Raw genomic sequence first — 24,939 nt, forward strand, 5'->3', positions numbered from 1 at the left:
CACAATTACATACATACATTACGTTATATACAATTCGCTTATACACACGATTATACACCGGATTTCTGAGACAAAATCCGGGGAAATTTTGGGTTTTTGAGGTAAAAACCTCCAAACATGAAGTGTTTTTGTCATAGAAAACTATAACGGGGACACTGCCCTGGGTGTGTGGGGGGGGGGAGAAAGATAAGGGGGGGGGGTCTTATACACACGACAAGAATATCTTTTCATTTATATTGGTTCAAAATATTAACATACTATTTTAACATGAAAGAGGCTGGGGTTTAGTTGTATATACTTTGTTTATGTTGTTCAGTAGTATATGCCTACATGAGGCCGTAAAGCAGTTAACAGAGCTGAGGCGGGTCCTCGGTCCGGACTTGGAAATCCGGACTTGCCAAGTACAGATTTAAGTACGCACTTCCAAGTCCGCCATCTTGGAGCGGTCGACCGCTCCACTCTGACGAGCCGTGGGGCCGCCTTCTTGGAGCGGTTGACCGCTCCACTCTGACGAGCCGTGGGCCGCCATCTTGGAGCGGTCGACCGCTCCACTCACTGTAATCTGTTTGGTGCAATGAACTGTCAGCGCATTTAATTAATCAAACCTCGCTGAATACCAAACTGATGTTCACACGGGTTGTTCTGCTGCAAAGGTCATACATGTAGCTATGATACAGACACACGGCGGGTTTTAATATTCATAGTGGGCTTAAACAAGACTCCTTGACAAAGCAGTTTGGTACGTCGTGTGTGCGTGCGTGTGCGCTGCGTAGAGATAAACCTTCGTTTTCCCCGAAACCACGTGACCCGCACTGAGAGGCTCCAGGCGGCCTGAGGGGAGGCGGAGTTGGACGTCAGATCGGTTCAGTTCTGAACTTCCTCATCTGAGCGGTCTGTCGCAGCCAGCACCTCTTCTTTCTCCGCTTTTAAAACCTTTCACCTGATTAACTTGTTTTATAATCACTTTAACCTCCGTTTCTTCACTTACATTTATACTTTTATAACTTTATACCGTATGGACGCGTTTTAATCACGGAGTAGATAAGGTAAGATAAGATAGACAGTTTACTACCGTTTATATTGTCTTTAGGTTACTGGTATATAATAATAACCAGTTTACTACTGTTTGTATTGTCTTTAGGTTACTGGTATATAATAATGACCAGTTTACTACCGTTTATATTGTCTTTAGGTTACTGGTATATAATAATAACCAGTTTACTACCGTTTATATTGTCTTTAGGTTACTGGTATATAATAATAACCAGTTTACTACCGTTTGTATTGTCTTTAGGTTACTGGTATATAATAATGACCAGTTTACTACAGTTTATATTGTCTTTAGGTTACTGGTATATAATAATGACCAGTTTACTACAGTTTATATTGTCTTTAGGTTACTGGTATATAATAATAATGACCAGTTTACTACAGTTTATATTGTCTTTAGGTTACTGGTATATAATAATGACCAGTTTACTACCGTTTATATTGTCTTTAGGTTACTGGTATATAATAATAATGACCAGTTTACTACCGTTTATATTGTCTTTAGGTTACTGGTATATAATAATGACCAGTTTACTACCGTTTATATTGTCTTTAGGTTACTGGTATATAATAATGACCAGTTTACTACCGTTTATATTGTATTTAGGTTACTGGTATTTAATAATAACCAGTTTACTACCGTGTATATTGTCTTTAGGTTACTGGTATATAATAATGACCAGTTTACTACCGTTTATATTGTCTTTAGGTTACTGGTATATAATAATGACCAGTTTACTACCGTTTATATTGTCTTTAGGTTACTGGTATATAATAATGACCAGTTTACTACCGTTTATATTGTCTTTAGGTTATGTTATGATATTTTAGTCCGGGAAAGGCCGCCGAGACAGGATCGCTTTTAACTCACTTTATTGGGTTAAGGTGGTTGGTCTATTGTCTATCATCTATGAAACAAAAGGAGAGGGATCGTATATAACACGCGCGGAGGGTCTCTAAGCTTTACATCTAATCGATACGCCGCCCAAGAGATTCTGATTCTAAAATGGCGGAGTCCGAGTTAAATAGGCAGGTAGAGGTGGGCGTGTTCTGTGGCTTTAAAAGCCCGCCCCCTTTCATCTATGTATGATCAGCTGCTGCCTGGTTGTGCAGCAGTCTTACAGCTTATGTTATGTTTACTCAGTATTGTGGCTATGGGAGAATATTATGGCTGAAATATGTTACACAGGGGAGAAAATGCTGTGAAAAAATGTACGCACGGTGCGTTCAGGATTAGGACTGATATAGCATATGTCGGCCTAGACCTAATCAATTGTGTTTTAATATTTGTAGCACTCATATTAGTCTATTCTTTTCGTAGGCTACTCTGCTGTTGGCCTTGATATTTTTTTGCTGTCACAAAATATAGTTTAATCCAACAACATTCCTGCGTCTCCCCTCCTTTGGTCAGATTGAAGATAATGGTGCATAGATTATATGGGCTAAAGGACTTTTGTCAAAGTCAAAAAACCTGGGATTGTTAGGCAATTTACTGTTTTTAACTAAATTCAAAATGGTGGAAAATCTGGCAACCCAGAAGTCAGGTTCTTGAGGCATATTTGTTCATCATGTGGATATGCATGTGTGAGCAAAGTTTCATGAGTGTAGGTCAAACTGGTTACGAGATACGCTTGTGCAAAGTTTGCATTTTTGGGCAGTTGGTATAGCGCCAACTTTGGGCCAATCAGTGCAATATTTGCTGTGTGCTAATCTTGGGTCAACCTCTACAGGTCTAGTAAGTTTCATAAAAAGCGTGCGAGCGACGAGCAAACGCGGCGGAATATAAATAATAATAATAAAAACATTGACAATTACAATAAGTTGCCTTCGCACATTTTTGTGCTTGGCACCTAATAATAATAACAATAATAAACTTGAGCAAAGTATATTCCAGTCTTCCAAGACAAAATCTCGTTTTAGGGTAAATGGTTGGTTAAATGATTTGGGAAAGAACAGCTGATACAGCGGTAAGTTGTACTTTTAAATCAATGCATCTGCAAACACCGTACAGCAAACACATATTTTCTTGACACAGACATCGTATACAAGCCCATAACTTTTAGGATTGATGAGTATTTGATCGTGAGTAAACATAGTTTTACCGCGAGTGAGTGTTTAAAAGAATGATTTGACGCTGTCAAAATATCAACTCGTCAAGTCAAATGCGCTGGCTCTTAAATGGGATGGGAGATGGAACTCTCATTGGTTTATTGCACTTTACGCCCAAAACACACCTACGGATTTCAGACCAACCCATTGTAGATTTGCGTCGGGCGCAAGAGTCATTTATCCGCTGTCATAATAGCAACATCGCCATAGAACCGCCCACAAAGCTACTTCCGTTTTGCGCTAAAACATGTGCGTTTTAGACCAGGGGTGTCAAACGTACGGCCCGCGGGCCTAATCCAGCCCGCAGTGTAATTTAATCTGGCCCGCCAGATAATATCTAATGTCTATCAGAACTGGCCAGCCGGCATATCGCATTCCAGTGTTAACGCGTTGATGCGTGTCTCGGCGCGGTAACCCTGGCGCGTCAACTCCGGCAGCCGGCACCCCCCCCCCTCAACAATTATATATATAATATCGTTTGAGTTTGACACCCCTGTTTTAGACTGTCTAAATAGGGCCCAGAGTGTGTTTATATCAGACAGGAGGAGGATAGGAAGTCTTCACTGCATTAATTTCCTGTTCGGTACTCAAATAGAATCCACAGGTATTCAGTCTACTATGGATGAGGAGAGAGAGGAGGGGGGTCCTACCTCTAATACCACTCTGTCTGGGGAACATGGCCGCCAGAGCAAAGCTAAGAGGTAAGAAGAGGATCTCATTGTCTGTGACTGTTGTCCATCTCAGAGCTCAGCAGTTATATATCATGACTCCATCATTAGTCTGAGTAACAGCTGTGTGTGTGTGTGTGTGTGTGTGTGTGTGTGTGTGTGTGTGTGTTGTGTTGAAGCCCAGAGCAGCAGGAGAGAGCAGACTCCCCTGGACGCAGCTGTGTCTCCATGAAGAGTGACTTGTCCATGGATCAATATCCGGAATCCAAAGATGGAAATCCCCAACCTTCTAAGAAAAGGTGAGCACATTCAACATTCGACATCCACAAATCCTAATTTCCAGATTAGATTTGAAAAAAGTGAATGCTCAAACGCGCCAATTTGGGATCTGGCCCGGGTTACCTCCCCTTTCTCTGCTTGGCCCGCCCAGAGAATTTGGCCCGCCAATGAAACAATGAGCTAGGACCGTGCGAGCGCCACGTGTGTGTGTGTGTGTGTGTGTGTGTGTGTGTGTGTGTGAAAACACACACTGTAACGCAAGTGTTCTTTGTTATTTGGATAACCGTTCTGCTGTTGGTGTTATGGGGCATAACATGCAACACAATAGCACAAGCTTGCATAAAGCTTCCATTTGGTGAAAAGACTAGATTGCGTCGGGTTCTCTGAGGTCTCTGGTATTTCCACAATGAGATTCGTAGTGGGGATTATCTCGGCCATGGTTGAGAAGGAATTGGGAACCGCGACATGGAGGAGAAAGGGATTGTTGCCCAGGATTGTCCGCCGGAGCCCCGCTGCCCGCTGAATGTGGCAGCGGGGCTCCGGCGGGAGACAACCCCAGGCAACAATCGCGGGCAACAATCCCTTTCGCCTCCATTTCGCGGTTCAGTCTGTACTTAATATTGACGTGGAAGAACCAGAGGCCTCTGAGAACTCGACGCAGTCATTTGAGATTCATAATATCATCCAGAGGCGCAAACAGCTTTTGACCATGATAATATATATTATATTATATAGATATCTAAATATAATATGATATTATTTAGATATAGAGCTCCAGGACTCCCGCCGGAGCACCCGGAGAGTTCATTGTTCCACTATAAACACTAGCGCATGGTACCGTGGCCGCAAGCTGCTAAGGGCCTCCACCTTGACCTGCCTCTAAAAACGGCACGTTTGTGGAGAGCTCATTGTGGGACTGGCTCGTAGTGGCTGTAATTCTGCACCAAGGCTGAATTTCTTGAACGTCTTCAAATACTGTATTAGGGGCCCACTAACACCTTTATATAAGCATCCATAAAGTAGCATGCCATGGGATCTTTAAACGTTACACATAGTTGAAATTAACTCCAGTAGTGGAAAGGAATATTTAGCATATTAGCTTTTGACAATATTGTGTTGATCAATCATCAAAACAGAAATAAATTTAGATTAACTAAGTTTAAGCGTAATATATTTGCGTGTTATTAATAAGCATTTATTGCATGACTCACGGCCCACGGAATGAGAGATTCATACAGGAGGGGAAGCCTGGACATCGTCCTACACAACAGATGATGTTCCATCAAGCTCTCCTAAATGTGGCGAAAAGGCTGATGCTGCTTTGCTAATGTATTGAGTCAATTCTGGTACCCGTGTCAGCTCACTCATTTAAGCAAAAATCATGTATTAATTTTAGTAGTGGGCCGTTATCGGCATTAACATGCTGCATTAACGCAAGACTCTTATCGGGCGATAAAAAAAATATTGCCGTTAATCTATTCTCAAAGTTGAACTAACCAGAAGCTGAGTGTTTAATAAAATATACCGAGCGTCCCGTGGACCTGTAGCGAGAGTGCGTCCCGGCGCCGTTATATTTTCCCACGTTTGAGCTGCCTCGCGAGGAGCCCCTGGAGCCACCGTGACCTCCTTTGCACAACACGGGCTCACACAGCAACATGGAGAGGAGGTAGGGTTGCCAACCGTCCCGTAAAATACGGGATCGTTCCGTATTTGGCAACTAAAAGACCTGTCCGTAATGAACTGATACGGGATGCACTTTGTCCCGTATTTTGGGGTCGTAATCGCGTGAACGCGTCTGCCCGCGATCGCGCATAACTCTCCCCCCGCCGTCAACAACCTGGTCTGCCCGCGATCGCGTATAAACCCCCCTCCCACCCCCGTCAACAATCTCGCCTGCTCGCGATCGCGCATAACCCCCCCCCCCCCCCCGTCAACAATCTCGTCTGCTCGCGATCTCGCATATAAAAAAAAGAAAATGCATTTCAAAAAGTGAGAAAATAAAGGCAAAGTTACTAATAGAATAAAAATAGAAGCATTGTAGAGCATTGTTGTTTAAGATTTAGCAGAAAGCTAAAGCAAACATAAAAGTCTTCAGTCTTGTTTTAAAAGCTGTCAGAGTTGGGGCAAGTCCTCAGGGAGTTTATTCCAGCTATTTGTTGCATAGTAACTAAATCCTGCTTCCCCATGTTTCGTGTTGACTCTGGGGATAATTAATAGATTGGTCTCAGAGGACCTAGAAGGCTTATGTAGTGGAAGCATATCAGTTAAATATTTTGGCCCTAAACCATGTAGGGATTTATAGGTTAGCAACATGATTTTAAAATCAATTCTCTGACATACAGGGAGCCAATGTAATGATTTAAGAATTGGTGTAATATGTTCACATTTTTTGGTCTTTGTTAGAACTCTAGCATCAGCATTCTGAACAAGCTGTAGTTGCCTAAGAGTTTTTTTTGGGAGACCTGTAAGGAGACCATTGCAGTAATCAAGCTTGCTAGTGATACAGGCATGTACAAGTGTTTGTAAGTCTTCTGTAGACATAAGCCCTCTAAGTCTTGCTATGTTTTTAAGGTGATAATATGCAGATTTTGTAACTGATTTGATGTGACTGTCGAAATGTAAATCTGAATCCATGATAACCCCTAGATTTCTAGCTTTGATTGAGGTTTTCAGGGACAGAGAGTGAAGGTGTTGGGTAACTTTAAGCCTTTCGGTTTTAGCACCAAATACAATTATCTCGGTTTTGTCCTCATTTAGTTGAAGGAAATTTTGGCACATCCAGTCTTTGACTTGCTCAATGCACTGGCACAACAGATCTATGGGATAGTCATTTGGTGATAGAGATACATAGATTTGCGTGTCATCAGCATAGCAGTGATGGTCAATATTGTTATTTTGCATGATTTTCCCTAGTGGGAGCATGTAGATGTTGAATAGAGAGGGTCCTAAGATCGAACCTTGTGGGACTCCACATGTCACGTTTGTTGATTCTGAAACAAAGTCGCCAATGGAAACAAAGTAGTTTCTATTTTGTAGGTAGGACCTAAACCAATTTAAGACTGTGCCTGAAAGCCCCACCCAGTTTTCTATTCTGTCCAAAAGTATTGTATGGTCTACAGTATCGAATGCAGCACTGAGGTCTAGTAGCATTAGTATTGAGATTTTGCCAGAGTCTGTGTTAAGACGGCTGTCGTTTACAACTTTAATAAGGGCGGTTTTGGTGCTGTGAAGGGGTCGAAATCCGGATTGGAAGGTGTCATAGCAACCAGTTGATGCCAGGAAGTCAAGTTGCTGGAGGACAACTTTCTCAATGATTTTACTTATGAAGGGTAGATTTGGTATTGGTCTGTAGTTGTTAATAATAGAGGCATCTAGGCTCCGCTTTTTTAAAAGGGGTTTGATAACTGCAGTTTTTAAGGCTTTTGGGAAAGTGCCTGATTGGAGAGAGTTGTTAACTATTTGCAATATGTCTATTGCTAGGCGTTAAACCTTTACTATAAGTGTTAATAATAACATAGTAATCATGTTATTGTGAGATTATTAGACTTTTATAAGCACTTATAAGAAACTTGTTAACTATTTGATTGCTTAGTAACATTAATTATAGTCTTATGAGTTTCTTAGAGTTGTTAATAAACACATTACAAACCCATTTATTGAGTCTTACTAACTTAGGCAAGGCAAGGCAACTTTATTTATATAGCACTTTTCATACACAAGGCAGACTCAAAGTGCTTCACATATAAACATTGTCATACAATAAAATAAAATAATAGATAAGTAAAAAGTAAAATATATAGAAAATAAAGGCAAAGTTTAAAAAAAACATTTTAGAAAGGCAGAGTTAATAAAAATGCATTTTAGAAAGTGAGAAAATAAAGGCAAAGTTACTAATAAAATAAAAAAATAGAAGCATTGTAGATTTAAGATTGAGCAGAAAGCTAAAGCAAACATAAAAGTCTTCAGTCTTGTTTTAAAAGCTGTCAGAGTTGGGGCAAGTCTTAAATCCTCAGGGAGTTTATTCCAGCTATTTGTTGCATAGTAACTAAATCCTGCTTCCCCATGTTTCGTGTTGACTCTGGGGATAATTAACAGATTGGTCTCAGAGGATCTTAGTGGTCTAGAAGACTTATGTAGTGGAAGCATATCAGTTAAATATTTTGGCTAAACCATGTAGGGATTTATAGGTTAGCAACATGATTTTAAAATCACTCAACTTACCTATTATGTCATTGTTAAATGACCTTTACTAAGGTTTAACAATTCTTATTAAGGTTAATAAATCCTTTATTAAACTGCTTATTATGCATTCTGCAGGTACGGAATCTAAAGCGTGAACAATGCTTATGAAGGTTAATAAGTCCTTTAATTTACACTTTAAGTTAATGAGTACTATGTTGTCAAGGTTGATAAAATGTGAAATAAAAAAACGACATATACTGTAAATACAATGTTATGGCGCTGAAGCACAAAAACACATTTTAAGACAGCTCTTTTGAAAAATAGACATTTTTAATTTTAAAAACTTTACAACTTTAATGAAAAAATATTCTTCAACATCAACATAAAAAAAAAATTAATATAGATTAATCTAGATTAAAATGGCTCATTTGAATTCTGCTGAAGGCATTCATAATATGTGTGTGCTACCTAAATAACGACTAAAAGTAAGTCTTTGAGAACGGGTTTCTCAAGCCAGGTGGCGCATTAGACCAGGGGCTCATCTCCTGTTTCCAAAATGCATCACAAACTCAAACGCGGGAAAATATAACGGCACCGGGATGCGCTCTCGCTACAGGTCCACGGGACGCTTGTCTCCGGTGCGCGTCGTGGCAGCAGTGGCCGCCGGGGCGGCGGTGGGGGTGGCGTTGACGGCAGACGGCTGGTACGCATCCGCCTACCGCCGTACCAAGGCGGGCAGCTCAGAGGAAGATTTGGATTATTACAACAACAACACCAATGATTTTGAAGCTCTGATGTCACGATCAACCCAAAACGTGTCATCGCTCACCCAAGTTGTTTCTATTATCATTGCTACATTGTCTCCAGCATATGACGCGATTATGGACAGTATATTTTATTAAACACTCAGCTTCTGGTTAGTTCAACTTTGAGAATAGATTAACGGCAATATTTTTTTTATCGCCCGATAAGAGTCTCATGTTAACGCCGATAACGGCCCAACACTAATATATATATATATATATATATATATATATATAAGAAATGTTCAGCCTAGTGTCCGAATTCTCGTTTGTTCATTCCCTATATAGTTCACTATATCATTAACACTATATAGGGTATAATGAGTGAGTGAATAGGGAACGATTTCGAACACAGCTTTTGTCAAGCATTGCCGTCAAGCCATCAGCCACTTGCATAAACAGAACTGTTTTTTCTTATTACCTTCTAAATAAAAGCGTTTAAAGGATCTGATATGAGACACAAAACAACATGTGCGTTAGTAAGACTCAATAAATGTTTTTTGTAATGCTTTTATTAACAACTATAAGAAAATCTAGACTATTATTGTTATTAAGCAATCAATAAATAGTTAACAGGTTTATTATAAGTGCTTATAAAATTCTTATAATCTCACAATAAACATGTTTATGATGTTATTATTAACACTTAGATAGTATTATTAATTAATTTAAATTAATGTTAATAAGCATATAATAAGGGTCTTATTACCTATTAACTAAGGCTTATTACAAGAACCTTAATATAAAGCATTACCAAACTAATTAACAATCAATAATATTTTCTTTCATGTGCATTTACACACTTTTTACTTGCAAATACGAGTAAAATGCTCAGATTGTAGAGCCCTGTTTAAACGAGAGGCTATTCTTTGAGATAAGTCATGGAATATGAGGACCATGCAAGTTTTCCTTTGTATCAAGCAGCAAACTGGTGTAGCATGCCATGATTAAAGGGGTAGTTCGGGATTTTGGACATCAGACCTCATTTCCAAGTGAGCCAGTGTGTTATTTATCATTGGAGACTGTTTAACACTTTTCATTCAGTCCTAGTTGCAGAAATCGCTGGTGCTAGGCTAGCGCAAGTCGAGGGGAACTGCTAGCATGTCAATAAAAACAGTTTTACCCACTCCAAAGTACACCTGAGGCAAACCAATTATAATGCTAGACTATTGATGTAAATGTCTGTGTTGATAGAATAGTGTTATAAATAAACTTACCCTTGCATCGCATTGCATTTAGTTTATAATCCCTGTAAGAAGCAAGCTACGGCAGTGGCGGACTGATATTACCTGGAGTGCGCTTCTCTGTTTACCTTCTGCTGTAGTGAATTGGTTGCTACACCGGAGCAAAGTGAAATTCCGCCGCTGCTGAGAAAGTAGTCTCCCAAAATGTAATGTGATCATTGCGATACAAGGATAGTTTTATTTCTAATATTATTCTATCAACCCAGACATTTACAGTTTGCCTCGGGTGCACTTTGGAGTGGGTAAAACCGTTTTTATTGGCAGGCTAGCAGTTCCCCTCGACTTGCGCTAGCCTAGCACCAGCGATTTCTGCAACTAGAAGGACTGAATGAAAAATGTTGAAAACGGTCTCCAATGATAAATAATACACTGGCTCACTTGGAAATGAGATCCGATGTCCAAAATCCCGAACTACCCCTTTGAGGTAAATTACCTAACATTGCGTGGTCTTGCGATGTGACTATTGCGAGTGTGATGATGATGCCGAAATGGTATATCGTGCAGTCCTGTTCCAGATGTTTTGTTTTTTTTCTAGAAAAGTTGAAGTGGAGATAGCAGAGGTGGAGATGGCAGATTCCCCTGGACCCAGCTGTGTCTCCATGCAGAGTGACTCGGCTATGAGTAGTGCTCCTGAATTTAAAGATGGACGCCCCTCCAGAGAGGAGAGGTTAGAGTACAGTTTCAAACAGACAACAAAAACAGACCAGTTAGTTGTTTCAGATTCTACTGATACGTATAAGTTAAGGAAAATACAATATATTCTTTGTGTGTGTGTGTTCTCAACAGACCACACCAGGAGAGTTCAAAGGTTATCAGTACTCAGTCTGTACAGCAGCATCAAGCAGACCGGATCAAGGTGTGTAAATGTCCACCAAGACATTTGACCAGCTCTACATGAACATTAGAAAGCATCTCTTGTGGTGCTAATAGTCTACAGGCTTCCCTCTTCAGACCAGCGGGACGTGAATCCAGGACAGATGCTTCTGATGTCCTCAGTGAGTTCAGAGTAAAGTTCTCATTGATGTTTGTTCTGTTCCAGAGGGCTGAGGAGAACGCACATGCTTTTCTAGACAAGGAGCTGAAGAAGCTCTCGAGGGATCTCTTCCTACATTACCCACAATGCTCAGAGAGTCAGAGGGAGGAGGAGGAGGAGGAGGAGGTGGATGGTGAGGAGCAGAGGAGGCGCGCCATAGAGGGAGTGGTAGACATCACAAAGCTCTGCCTGATGGAGATGAACCAGGAGGAACTGGCCGACACACTGGGGGGTGGTAAGAGACTTTGAGAAAAAGAGAAAATAGATTCTTATTTGAAGTAGTAGCAGAAACAGACTCCTGTTGTTTTGTTCAGGCTAAATTACATTGTAGGATATTCTTACATTTCTAAATTGTCCATGTTGATATCTTAGCTCTTGGAGGTTAAATGGTTCAATGGTCCAGATATGTAGGGTTATTGTGGGGGTAACAGGTTAAACAGAGCAAAGTGTGACACACCACATTAAGGCAGCCATGCGATTGATAATGAAAACAACGGAGCTCCCAATTTTGGTGGTCCTCTGTCATCAAATTAAACCCGCCCCATATTTGATTAACAGTTTTGATTGGCCCAACCCGGGCCAGGTCTGCTGGAAATCTATCTGAATAGGAGTGGCTGACGCATATGGCAGAGCCAATTAAAACCTAGCACTCAGAGTGGTCCAGTTCACAGGGACAGTGCTACATTTGGAATGACTCCCCAAATTACTTTTGCAGAACAAATTCCTTTCTTTATATTAATGTATTTAATGAATAAATGTATTTATTTCATGTAAATATTTTATTTTCCCTTATAATTTTACTTTTAATACATACATACATACATACATACATACATACATACTGTTGTTTTTTAATCTGTTTATTAACTTCATAAAACTAATATTTTCTAGGAATGGCCTCTGCTACTACTTCCTGGTCTAAAGATAACTTTTCATGTCCCATCTGTCTGGACGTGTTCAACAGCCCAGTTTCCACACCATGTGGACACAACTTTTGTAGAACCTGCATTACAACGTTCTGGGATGACAAAGACCAGTACAAATGTCCTGTTTGCAATGAGCTCTTTCACACTAGACCTGATATACAGGACAATACCCTCTTATCAGAGATGGTTGATCAGTTCAGAAGTTCTGCACCAGTCAAAGAGCAGCCTTGTGTTGGACCAGCAGAAGTTCCCTGTGACATCTGTACTGGGACCCAGCTGAAGGCTGTGAAGTCCTGCCAAGTGTGTTTTATCTCTTACTGTCAGACACACCTGGAGCCTCATCAGAGAGTTGCAGTTTTGAAAACACATCAGCTGGTCGAGCCTATGGACCGTCTGGAAGACAAGATGTGTAAGAAACACAACCAACTCCTGGAGCTCTTCTGCCAGACTGAACAGGTGTGTGTGTGTGTGTTGTGCACAGTGACGGACCACAAGTCCCATCCTGTTGTACCTCTAAAGGAGGAATATGAAGTGAAGATGGCCCAGCTGGGGAAGATAGAGTCTGAAATTCAGCAGACCATCCAGGAGAGACAACGAAAGATTGAGGAGATAAAGGACAGAGAAGAACGCTGCAAAGCAGACGCGGCCAGTCAGATCACCCCTGGTGTCCAGGCCCTAAATGCCCTGAAGGACTGCATTGTAGATGGCCTGGACAAGCTCAACCAGATGGTTAAAGAGGAACTAAAATCCACAGAAGAACAAGTTTCAGGCCTAGTCAAAGAGCTGGAGCAGGAAATAGAAGATATAAAGTCAGCGGTGAAGCAGCTCTCACACATTGAAGACCCCCTCCACTTCCTCCAGACCTTGAGATCCCTGAATAGTCCTCCAGACACCAGGGACTGGACAACGGTGGAGATCCACTCTCCGTCAATGATAATGTCATACATAGACAACCTGCATAGGCTGAAGAACACACTGAACAGGAGCATCGAAAGAATGCCTGACCTGGAGTCAGTTCTAAAGAACTGTAAGTATTCTTAAAACTTTTTAATCTCATCTCATCTTCAAAATCGCTTATCCGGGGTCGGGTCGCGGGGCAGCAGCTCTAGCAGGGGGGATCCCGAGGCGCTCCCAGTGTTGAGATATAATCTACTCTTTAATCTAATCATATTTAATAGAAGGCAGGTGAGATTCAACACATTAGGGCTGGAATTGACTTGCTGCAGACAACGCATATGTGTATGAATGCACGTTGTCACAAGCAAACACGACGCGTCTGCAACATGTGACCTTGAGGTCTGAGGCAGGAAGTTATTATTTGCTGGAAAGTTTTGAGGAGAGACTGTCAGACCTAGTCCAGAATTTCCCACACCTGTATGATAACACTCTACCAGCGTCTCCATTAGGCCTGTCGCAATAAGCAATAAATCAATTAATCGCACAATAAATTAAAATGAGACGATAATTTTGCCGCGATAAATAAGCTTTTTTTTCTTTTCTTTTTTCTCGTGTCTCTCTATCAAAGAGACTGGATGACAAGAGTTTTCACTCCGGAGCATCGGTCTCGACAGACCCCTCTGGCTTCCTTGGCGTAATGAGGAGTTAACCCTCGAGTCGTGTCAGTCACTTGTCAGCCGCATGGTCTCTGTGTGGGGAGGTGGAGCCCTGGCGGTACACAGAGTGCAGCATGAGTAGGAGCAGGAGTAGAAAGTTGAGATTTGGAGGAATGAAAAACAAAGATGGAATTGGTTTCAAAGCCGAACACGACAGCTGCCGTGTGGGAGCACTTCGGGTTCAAACCCAATGACCGTGGTGAACCACTTAACCTGTGAGCCGGTACATCGCATTTGTTGTAAAACGGTAGCAACTAAACGCGCCAGTACAACAAACATGCATCTACACCTAAAGCATAATCATCCAATGCAGTTTTCCCTGCTGCAGAAAAAAAATACATAAACAAACAGATTATGGGATGTCAACGTCTTCCCGACAGTCCACCATCACTGGGGCATTTAGTCGACAATCAAAGTACAAACAGGACAGTTCAAATGGTGCGCACTCACTGACAGTTGTAGTTCGCTTCATGTATTTTATAAATTTTATTTATTGTTTTTGGTTGTTTTGTTTATTTCTTTTGGATATTTAAAATGCCAGTTCCAGTGTTAAATATTCTTTAGAAATAACAGTTTATTAATCTTTGAAAGGTTGTACATTATTATGCCTTTATCGCAATAATTTCTGGGACGATTTATCGCCCAGCAAAATTTGTTATCATGACAGGCCTAAGGGGTATTCCATCAAAGTCGCTAATGTTTGGAAAAACAGTCTGCCTAGTTACTTGACCAGATAAAATGAGACAGAGAGGTAATAAAGTCTGTCAGCACGAGGGCCTTGGATTTATTGAGTAAAGTGGCAAAGGTAATACTGATTCAAGCGTGAGAGATCGAATATTCTACGTCCCCTAACAGCGCTGAGGTCGTCTGGAGCTTCGCCTCAGCTTCTGCTTCAGAAGAGCACCCCGTGATCCGGTGCATGTGAAACTTATAGTATCTTTCCTAGCCAGATGTGTGTGCTAGACTTTGTGTGGGTTATCAAGGGTTCTCTTGTCCCTGAGCCTCCGGGTTGTGTTGTCTTTCTGTGTGATATGTGTGTCCTCGCCATCCAGCTGTGGCAGAGTGTTCTCCGCAGACTGATAGGGGGGCTCGAGGGTCATCTTGACCCTCTTGAATGTGTGGTGTGTTGTGTTTATTAGATTTGGACCCAGAGTTGACTATATTCGTAATGTAATGTGTCCGTTAGGTTATTTCTTCCCATCACTAATGAAAGCGGCGCTTAGTTGATTAAGCCCGGTTAGAACTAGCGCCAACTTCCACTTGAGGCTAAAGCCGTTCCATCAACGCAGTTCAGCCGGGCCTTGCTCAGGTTAGTTCAAGCCAGGCTAACGTTATCGTGTGTGAGAAGGTGAAACCCTCCCCCTTCTCACAGTCTCGCATGAGAGAAATTATTATTATTATTATTATTATTATTATATTGTGTATATATATTATAATGGGGATGGTGTGAAATTGGACTTCCGCCACGGTAGGGGGCAGTGTGGTAATGAAATCTCAGGATCATGCCATCAGGGAATAGCCCAGGGGGTGTTGATATAAACAGCTGTTTTGTAAATATCTATAGGTTGTGCACAAGGTGTGGGTATGTATATATTTGGTGATTGTTTATTTAGTGTCATGTTGATTTTGTATTCACACAATGTACTTTCTGGTCAGTTAGGTAGAATTGGTAGCTTTAGCTACAGAATGTTCCCCCAACTAGTGGTATGGCCCATACGGCCTTGATTGGTCCAATGCATTTCCCTATTTAAGGGCTGCCTCATTTGGTGTTTGGAGGCTGAAGGTGGTGCTGGCTTGATGGGAGGCCAGTGCGAGAGTGGTATGTTTTGGTTAAGTTATGCTATCTAGCTTATGCTTGCTGATTTATGCAGTCATTTTCATTTCTTTTGGAACTTTGCTTTATTTTTTTGTGAATGTTTTGGAAGAAAATAAAGCTTCACTTTTTTTTGCCCTGAGACAATTGCCCTCATTTTTGCCCACACTCTCTGAATCTGGTTGGCCAAATCCCAGATACGTGGGGTGACCACGCCGGTCCCTCACATCGTGGATTACGCACGTTCACGAGATATGTAACCAGCCCATAACCGTGAATGTTGAATCATGGATCAAATGTACAAAAAGGACCGAGCGGGATCTTTTCCAGTGGCGAACAGAAGCTGCTTGTGGAGGTCTATGAGGAGTACACGCATATAATAACTCAAACAGGGAACACTGTAACCATTAATAGAAACAGGGAGGCTGCCTGGCATAAAAATCGGAGATCTGTTGAATGCATAAGTAGTATTAAGCGTAACATATTTTTATTTAATATTGACCATGGATGTGAAAGCAGGGAGATAGTCTCGAGTTAACGTGTCAGACTTGTACCTGGTCGTCCGGGGTTCTATCCCCACGCAATTAGTAATATAGGAAGGATTACTAGAGAAATCAAATAACTTTTCATGCCATTTATTTTCCATTTCTTTGAATATACTTAATTAGGGAATTAATAAAAAATAATCAAGGGAATTACAAAATGAAGCCAACGCCAAGAATACTATGAAATACTCTGGACACGAACTCGGGTCGTGCCTATCACAGGGCAAGTGCTAGACCATTCACCCAGCCGCTGATTCCTGATTACGCAGTAATACATAGATTTGTGTAAAAATGTGTTGAAAAAATAGCCACAGTAATAATAGATAGCAATTCATTGAATTATTGCATTTGCATCATTTAATCTTAGACCCTTAGTGAAAATATACCCTGTTTGTTGTGAGGACTAGGCTTGGCAGAACCTTCTGATGGTACAATTGTTGCTGACAGATGGATTTCTCTGAAACACCGCTCAAGTTAGCCTGACAGTTAACCTGCTCCCGACCAGGTTAGTTTGGTGAGATAAATTGCCATGGTTACTTAGCGGAGATTCCCTAAGCGAAAGCGAAATAAGCCCGGTTGATGGAATACCCCTCTAGTCTCCATGTTGTTTATTTACATGAGCACACTACACATGCTTTTGCACAATTTCCGGATCTGATATTACTCTGGTCTGCCCCAAGTGGAGTCCTCCACTATCATGCGTTTTGGCCACGTAATGCTGCAGCGAGTCTGCAGGTCACAGCAGGTTGCATACGTCGAGTCGAGTCAAGTCGAGATGGTTCAGTAACGGACATACTCAATTTAACAAATATGAAAGCTGCTAGTTTTTTAAATAAAAGTAATACCAGAGCGCCTTTACCAAATGAACAATTGCCATCTATTGTTCAGATGGGTGAACTGGCCGATCTATAAGAGTGGCAGTTGTAATGTAATCAAAACCAAATTACAAAATGACAAGATTGCAAATATTGTTGTATTTGTTGACAGGGTATCTTGCAAGATTGAGCAGAAATTATTTTACGCATGTGCCGTTACAGATTTGCAAACTATAAATATATATATTTAAAAAAATTGCGCCTAGAAATACCAACCTACAAGTTCACAAATGTTAATGTACAAATGAAGAATTACTTCACACTGAAACTTATGTGCTGGCTTGAGTCAGTCCAAGAGTCAGGTTCAATCCATTTATTGGAACAGAGCCACTGCCACACAATCCCAGATTTCTGTATTCCTTTTTACAGGGGTTATTTTCGGGGTTGTTTCCTATAGAACAAATAAACTGAAAAAGGTGAGCAAACTAATATGAGTCGATTGACTATATCAGGGATTCCCAAAGTGTGGTACGCGCACCCCCAGGGGTACGCGAGCTGCTACCAGGGGGTGAGCGAGATGAAAAATGTAATGGCGGTCTGGTGTAATATTACCTAGTTTTTATTTATTTTATCTGTTTCGGAGCCTATTCTCTTTAATGTTGTGGATCATTTGTAACTTCATTGCAATTTAATTCAATGTACTGTCGTTCTAATTTCCATAACCATTGTGTTATGATTAGGGTTGTGCCGATGGACGATGTCATCACGATGGAGAGCCACCATCGTGATGCCCCCCGCCCCTTCGGCGCCTCACCTTTCAATTTTCGTTTCCAAATATTTATTTAAAAACGAAAATATCTGTTTTAGTGCATGTGTGTTAAATTAAATGGTTTTATATCTTAAACAAATTCTGTTGCAAATAGAAGGCGCGCAGCATCAATATCCTAACTTTAAAAAGTAAGTCGGCCAACACAGACACATTTTGCAGATTGTAAATTGACATGAGACATTGTAAATGTTCACAATCCTGCTCTATGCTCTGGGATTTTGTTTATCATTTCTATTAACTTCTGCGTGGCGCACATGCAACAGTTGTCATGTAGATTGGTCGTCGGCCCGTCTTTTGCGCGGATCACACATGAGCACCAGAATGTAAATTGTCATGAGACATGAAACGTTCACAATCCTGCTCTATGCTCTGTGATATTTTGTTTATCATCATTTCTATTAACTTCTGCGAGGCGCATAAAGTGGTCATGTAGATCGGTCGTCTGCCCGTCTATTGCGCGTATCACACATGAGCAGATCTTGCACACGTCAGTCGTGTCCCTTGGCTGTCCTATTTGTTGGATATTTGTTGATGTTGTCATGCGTGTTCTGGTTATTTGCGCATGATTAAACATGAGTCTTTATATGGCGATAAAACAAAGCTTTGTTGCGGGTTTTTTTTCTTTTTTCAAGCAACCATGAAGGGGTCCTACTGTATGACTGTATGACCGACAGTATGCCATTTGACTGACGGTATGACAGTATGACCAACAGTATGACCGACAGTATGACCGACAGTATAACCGACAGTATGACCGTAGACTGCCAAGGGCAGATTGGAGTATATTTTGAGAAATAGAAGTCTAAGTCTAAATAGAATTGACAATTTCCGATGAAGTTCACGTTGTCGGCCAATGGTGTGAAGTCCCCGTGTACTTATCTCCGCATTCAACACCAGAATGAAAGGAAAATGTTAATCAATGTATTAAATTGCGATTGATTCCTAGTTCCTCTTTTCCTACGACAATACAATAAAATAAATAATAGAGCTTGTAGCAGCCCTTGACATCAAATAACCGGAGAGTCTCTGACGGGTGCAACTTTTTATTGCGGCATTCTGTTGTTATAGCACCGTGAAACTAGAAAAAGTAACACAAAATGGTTTAACTATTACACAAATGTATTCCAATACAGGAAATAAAGGAATGACAAAAAACATTTCAGCACAATAAAGAAAACTTAAACGTGTGCATTATTTGCTTCACTTGCATAAAGAAACCAAACTTAAACATAACCACACTAAAAGCTTACAATAAACCAACATACCTAGGGTAAGACAAGGGAAAATCAATTCGGGTTACATTCACCGGACATTCATGGGTCAGCTGCTAGCTTGCTTCACACACTATTCACGGACATAAAACGGCATTGAAATACGGTGTAAGACACATGAACTATAAAACTTACAAAATGTTTCAATATGAACCCAGCATTTATAACCAAAGTACAGGCTTTAAGACATATTAAACGTACGTTTTCACCGCGAATAGACGCGAGACGCGCATCGCCGTGATAGCTGCTGTGCGCTTCTAAAAAGGTACCGGGCAACACATAAACAAAAGGTTCCGGGGCGCAATACAGGTGAACACACAATAGGTCTGTTACAGAGCTGAATGTGACTGTACACATGAAGACATTCAGGGATTTTTGTAGTCCCCTTGGACACATTTCAGAAGTAAGCAAAAGCTTGAGTACCACACCTCACGATATATAGTTACCATAAGCACACCTCACGATATATATACATGTTACCATAAACATACCTCATGATATATACATCAGTGTTTCCCACAGGATTTTGAGAGACTATGGTGGGTGGATCTCGGACCCTCTAGGGGGGTCCGGGGGCATGCTCCCCTTGAAGATTTTCTTTTACATTTTAAAGTTAAATGCATCAATCTGGTGCACTTTGAAAGCAAAATTAAGACTTGTGTGCTCTTGTAAACAATTTAATCATAAACACATTGGTTGTATAGATACGAATGGTGAAAACACAAAATAAACTAGAGCATACATCTGAGCCATCAAATAAATTAAGCAAACGTGAACTAGTTTATTTTTTAGAAAATAAAATAATAAATATTTAATCCCATCATCACTATTTACAAACTTTGCACCCCGAATTCGGACATTTGATTTTCCTGGGCTTTGAGAATAACAGCTCTAATGCCCTTTGGTAATTAAATGCCTCTGGACTAGGGCTGGGCGATATGGCTGAAAACTGTATCACGATATAAGTGTTTTGATGGTTCATGACAGTACTGTCATGAACCATCATCCATGTTGTAAAGGTCGCTAGTTAGCATGTTCGCTAACTAGCGATTAGCGCCTATTAGCGATTTTGTTGTTATGCTTGCTATCCATGTTATAACGAAAATGCCTACATTAAACAGAATAATGATAATGCCATCAAATGGGACATATGAGATATGTCCAGTACTGTCATGAACCAATGCTGGCCGCGGCGCCTGAGATCTAAGAAGAACTATCTTCATATATATTATTTACAATATCCTCACTCGTTGCGGTACTCATCTTTCGTTTCTCACATCGCACTGTTTCTGTTATGAAACACACGCGAGACGAGATGGCGCAGCCAAACTTGATACTGTTACATGATTGGCCCATCGGCGTGTCGCTCCATACGTTGCTCTCCTCAGGTATCAGAGGACGCGTGCCTTTGTTCACGCAACCAACCTTGCTTCGCAACCTCTGGTTCAAAGCGGAGCTGGACTCTTTGCTCCGTTAACTTCCAACGAGGAAAAAAATTATCTAAACCTTCTATCGAACGCATTTTCTATTGATATTGATGACGTGTCTATCGCAATACATAGCGTTATTGTTTTATCACCCAGCCCTATTACAGATAATTATGTCATTATGAGAAGTGTAATAATTTTTTTCAGTTCATTCTGAGACTGTGGCGGGACAAATTAGACCATGGCGGGCCGCCACAGTCTAAGTAATTCACACTGTACATGTTACAATAAGCATACCTTACGATATATACATGTAGACATAAGCACAGCTCATGATATATACATGTAGCCTAGCCATAAGCACACCTCACGAGAGATACATGTTACAATAAGCACACCTCACAATATATATACACACACACACACACGTAGCCATAAGCACACCTCATGATATATACATGTAGCCTAGCCAAAAGCACACCTCACGACAGATACATGTAGCCTTGTACACCTCACGATAGCCATGCGGCCCTGTTGTTAAGCAAATATATACATCTATATTTTTGTATACTGTGGCAACCCGGCCTTGCCAATTAGCTCAGATGCAGAGCACCTGAGGAACAGGTGGAGAAGCAGGGCTTAAATAGCCTGCTTCTCCACTAATTCAGGGCTCTCCCAGCCATGGGACACTCATGTGGAGAGACCAGTCCTTCCGGGTGACGGGACCGTCAATTCCGCCCAGTTTTTGGTTATCTTTGTACAAGACCTTAGACTTTGAAATAAACGTGCCTTTTTGGCTTTTGCATGGTTAAATCGGGTCCCGAGTGGAGTAAGGTGGTTCACTCCCCAAGGCGGGTTGCCACAATACTCATACAATTATTCCACAGCATATCAACATGTCTTTTATATAATAAGGCCCTGTCCCATTTCTCCTCCCTTAAAACTTCCACTTGGTTTGGAGTGCCTGACTTCGTTTTAAGCCTGCATCAGACCTCACTGCGTTTTGAGGGTTGATTATAAGGGCAAAATAGCACTCCCCTTGCTCCCTACAGTAATGGGACACCCTACCCCTACACGAGAACGCGCAAAATATAGGGTTAGGGGAGGTATTGGGATGGGGCCTTACACTTCTCTTCCAAGACGTCAATACAGCTTCCAACACGAGGTGAAGTGGTCTCAAAATGTCAGACAGTAATTAGAACACTCTTGCAAGACGCATGTTAACGATGTGGGCCGAGCACACCTGCAGTCTGGCCAGGCACTTAGGAACTATTTTCTGAGAGGAGGGGCTGTGTTTTGCTCCTACTCCCATTTGCCATGATGCAGATTATACAATGTATACAATACAAATTAATAGAAGTTAAAAAGTTCCATATGTGGAGGTATGGCGAGCTTAGTAGGTATGGTAAAATGGCATTTGTATTCTTTAACAGCATATCAAAACAATCACCAATCATGTTTCTAAAAAATACTAAAAAGTGTCAAAACCCACTGTCAAACTGACTCTTTTTTTTTGTGAAATTACGTGTGTACCGCTTTAAGGCCCAGCCTGCATTGTAGAGAGGCTGTGCTTCAGAAGGGAGAACTTCAAACAAATGTTGTTTTTTTAGATAGTCTTCAAATTTGGCATGGGTATACTATGGAATCTCCTCTTAATAGCCATATTCAACAGCTGAGCCTACGTGTTTTGGATGCAATGTTGGAGCTGTTTAAGCTGTGTTGTAGAGCTGTATACATATGCATGTATTTCACTTTAAAATGTATATCTCTGCCCAGTGGCTGACTCAGACTGTAGGGGGCGAAAAAATAAAAAGGGCACATTCTGCACAACATGGGGCCCCACCAGCGCGCAAAAAGCTATGATGCATCATGTATGATGAAATAGTCCTCATCCTTATTAAGATTGTACGGAAGAGGATTAGGGTCACACATAAGAAAAAAAAATAGTTCTGACCTTATTCTCAGAATTCTGAGAAAAAAAGTAAAGATTCTGAGATTCAGAGATCAGAATTGTGACTTTAAACGCTTGCTCTAGAGGGCACATAATCATAATTTGTTGTGCAAAGGGAAAACTTAGAGGGCACCCAATAATTTTTTGCATGTGTAAAGGGCAGCCGATAAGGCACTTCCTCTCGTTTTCGCCACCCTTGAGGGCACTTTAGCGCTCTTTTTCAACCATGGAGGCACCAGATGGGCAGAAGGGCACTAGAAGGGCACTCATTAAGGCACGTTATCAGTGGCGGACTCAGGAGGGGGGACGGTTGCCCCTCCTCCTGAGTCCACCACTGTCTCTGCCGTCTTTCGCCTCATTGCTATGAATTTAACACCATATTGTCCCACAGTTACCTGGTACATGTGTGCCAAGTTTGCAGCTTTTCCCACTTTCGGAACCAAAGTTAAGTTAATGTGTGGATGTTTGGTCAAGTTGTGGTCACTGCACTATATCCAAATGATCTGACCGTATGGGTTGCGATGTGAAAGTTGTGCACCATTTGCACCACCAGCATCACAAGTTTCATGCAAATTGCACCTTCCTAGTGGTAATGGCAGCCTGTTGAATTCTTGTTATAGCGCCACCTATGTGTTATTCTGGCCCATCTTTTGATTCCCTTGCTAACTTTATGAATTCTACAATTCTATTTTTATAACTTTTGGAGCTAAAAAGTCATGTTAAAAATAATAATACTAACAAATACAATAGGGTTCCTACGGATTTTGTAGGACCCCTAATAAACCAAACGTTTGTTGAGTGAAGGTGTAAACACTACATCCTAATACACATACCTTCCATTTTATTTAATTGACTATTGATGAATGATCTTATTAGTGTTTTTGTTTGTTTCAGCAGCCTAATTATGTCTTGTTGTCCCTTCAGATTCCTGTAGACCTACACTGGATGGATACACAGCCCACAAAGAACTCTCTTTGTCTCACTACAACAGAAAGGTGACGCGGGTTAGAGAGGACCTGTCGTATCGTGATCACCCAGAGAGATTTGACTCCTTGTACCAGGTGTTGTGTAGAGCGGCTCTGACTGGCCGCTGTTACTGGGAGGTAGAGAGGGAAGGATGTGTTGAGATAGGAGTGACATACAGAGGAATCCCAAGGAAAGGAGTTGAAGGGGGTCTTGCACGGCACAACCAGGCCTGGTGTCTTTATTGTCAGGATGATCGTTACACTGCCTGTTACGACGGTAATAAGAGACGCATATATCTCGCCCCCTCCGGCTCTAAGATAGTAGGAGTATATCTGGACCAGGCTGCTGGCACTCTGTCCTTCTACAGAGTGTCCCCAGATGAGGAAGGTTCCTCAGACACAATGACACACATCCACACCTTCCAGTCCACCTTCACAGAGAAAATCTATCCTGGGTTTGGAATATGTCGGTATGGTTCCTCAGTGCATCTGTGTTAGTTGTAGTCAAACATACATGTACGCACCCACACACACTCATACGTACACCCCACACACACTAAAATGCATGCATACTGTATATAATACATACACGCACTGTCAAGTTCATCTTTGTCCTTAAGACCTTAAGTGTGAAATGAGGTTCATTCATGAATGTCTTAGAAGCTTTGTATACAAGGGAGATGTTGATTTTAGGACATATGTCTTTAGGACATAAGTACCAAGGGATTTTTACATGTAATAAGATAAGCGCTTACTGAGTTTGTTAAACTTTGTTACTTTGTTGAAGCTTCACCCGTTAAAAACTTAGCACTCACATTACTTTTACTTTTTACTTTCCACTTTTTAACCAATGTATGGAATTGTATGCTTAACCAATGTATGGAAAGGTATATTTAGCAACACATGTAGCACACTTTTAAGATTTTTTTTTAACATATAACCACTTGTTGGAAACGATGTACTACATAAAATACAGATCAGAATAAACTTATGGGAACATGTATAAAACATGTTAAAACATGTACAGTTCAACTGGAGGGTATTGAGAGATTGAGTTTCCCTCTCTTTCCCTCGTTCTTTAGAACCACCAACCCAAAGGAGAGGGGTAGAATTCGATACCAAATTACTTAAAGATTTTCAACAAGTTAGATATATTCTCAATATGTGTAAAAGATGCCTTTTTTTTTTACTATTTTCTTAAAAAATCTCGTAGATGGTATACTATTGACCATTATAGCGTGTTTTATTACTTTTTAAATGTTTTTTTCCACTTATTGCAATGTTCCAAATATTAGTCCTGCAAATAAAACTATAATCAACCCATTTTTCATCAATCAGTGAATTCCTTTAATAGAAGATAGAATAGCGCTTTCATGATAGGTCAGTAGAATCAGTAGAGCATCGTGGATCTGAGAG

At 41.0% G+C, this 24,939-nt stretch overlaps 1 protein-coding gene across 1 annotated transcript; it reads left to right on the forward strand.

Moving 5' to 3' along the window:
• Window positions 1-883: 883 nt before the first annotated feature.
• On the forward strand, window positions 884-24,780 carry LOC311369523 (tripartite motif-containing protein 16-like). The gene is made up of 8 exons (XM_084487735.1): window positions 884-1,046; window positions 3,755-3,860; window positions 4,007-4,126; window positions 10,871-11,002; window positions 11,122-11,191; window positions 11,375-11,603; window positions 12,260-13,321; window positions 23,483-24,780. Exons 2-8 carry the CDS (start codon window positions 3,778-3,780, stop codon window positions 24,019-24,021), a joined length of 2,235 nt encoding a protein of 744 aa, XP_084343861.1. The 5' UTR covers window positions 884-1,046; window positions 3,755-3,777; the 3' UTR covers window positions 24,022-24,780.
• The last annotated feature ends 159 nt before the right edge of the window (window positions 24,781-24,939 follow it).

This window comes from Micromesistius poutassou (genome assembly GCF_964030765.1).
Source record: "Micromesistius poutassou genome assembly, chromosome: 24".
Classification (NCBI taxonomy): Eukaryota; Metazoa; Chordata; class Actinopteri; order Gadiformes; family Gadidae; genus Micromesistius; species Micromesistius poutassou.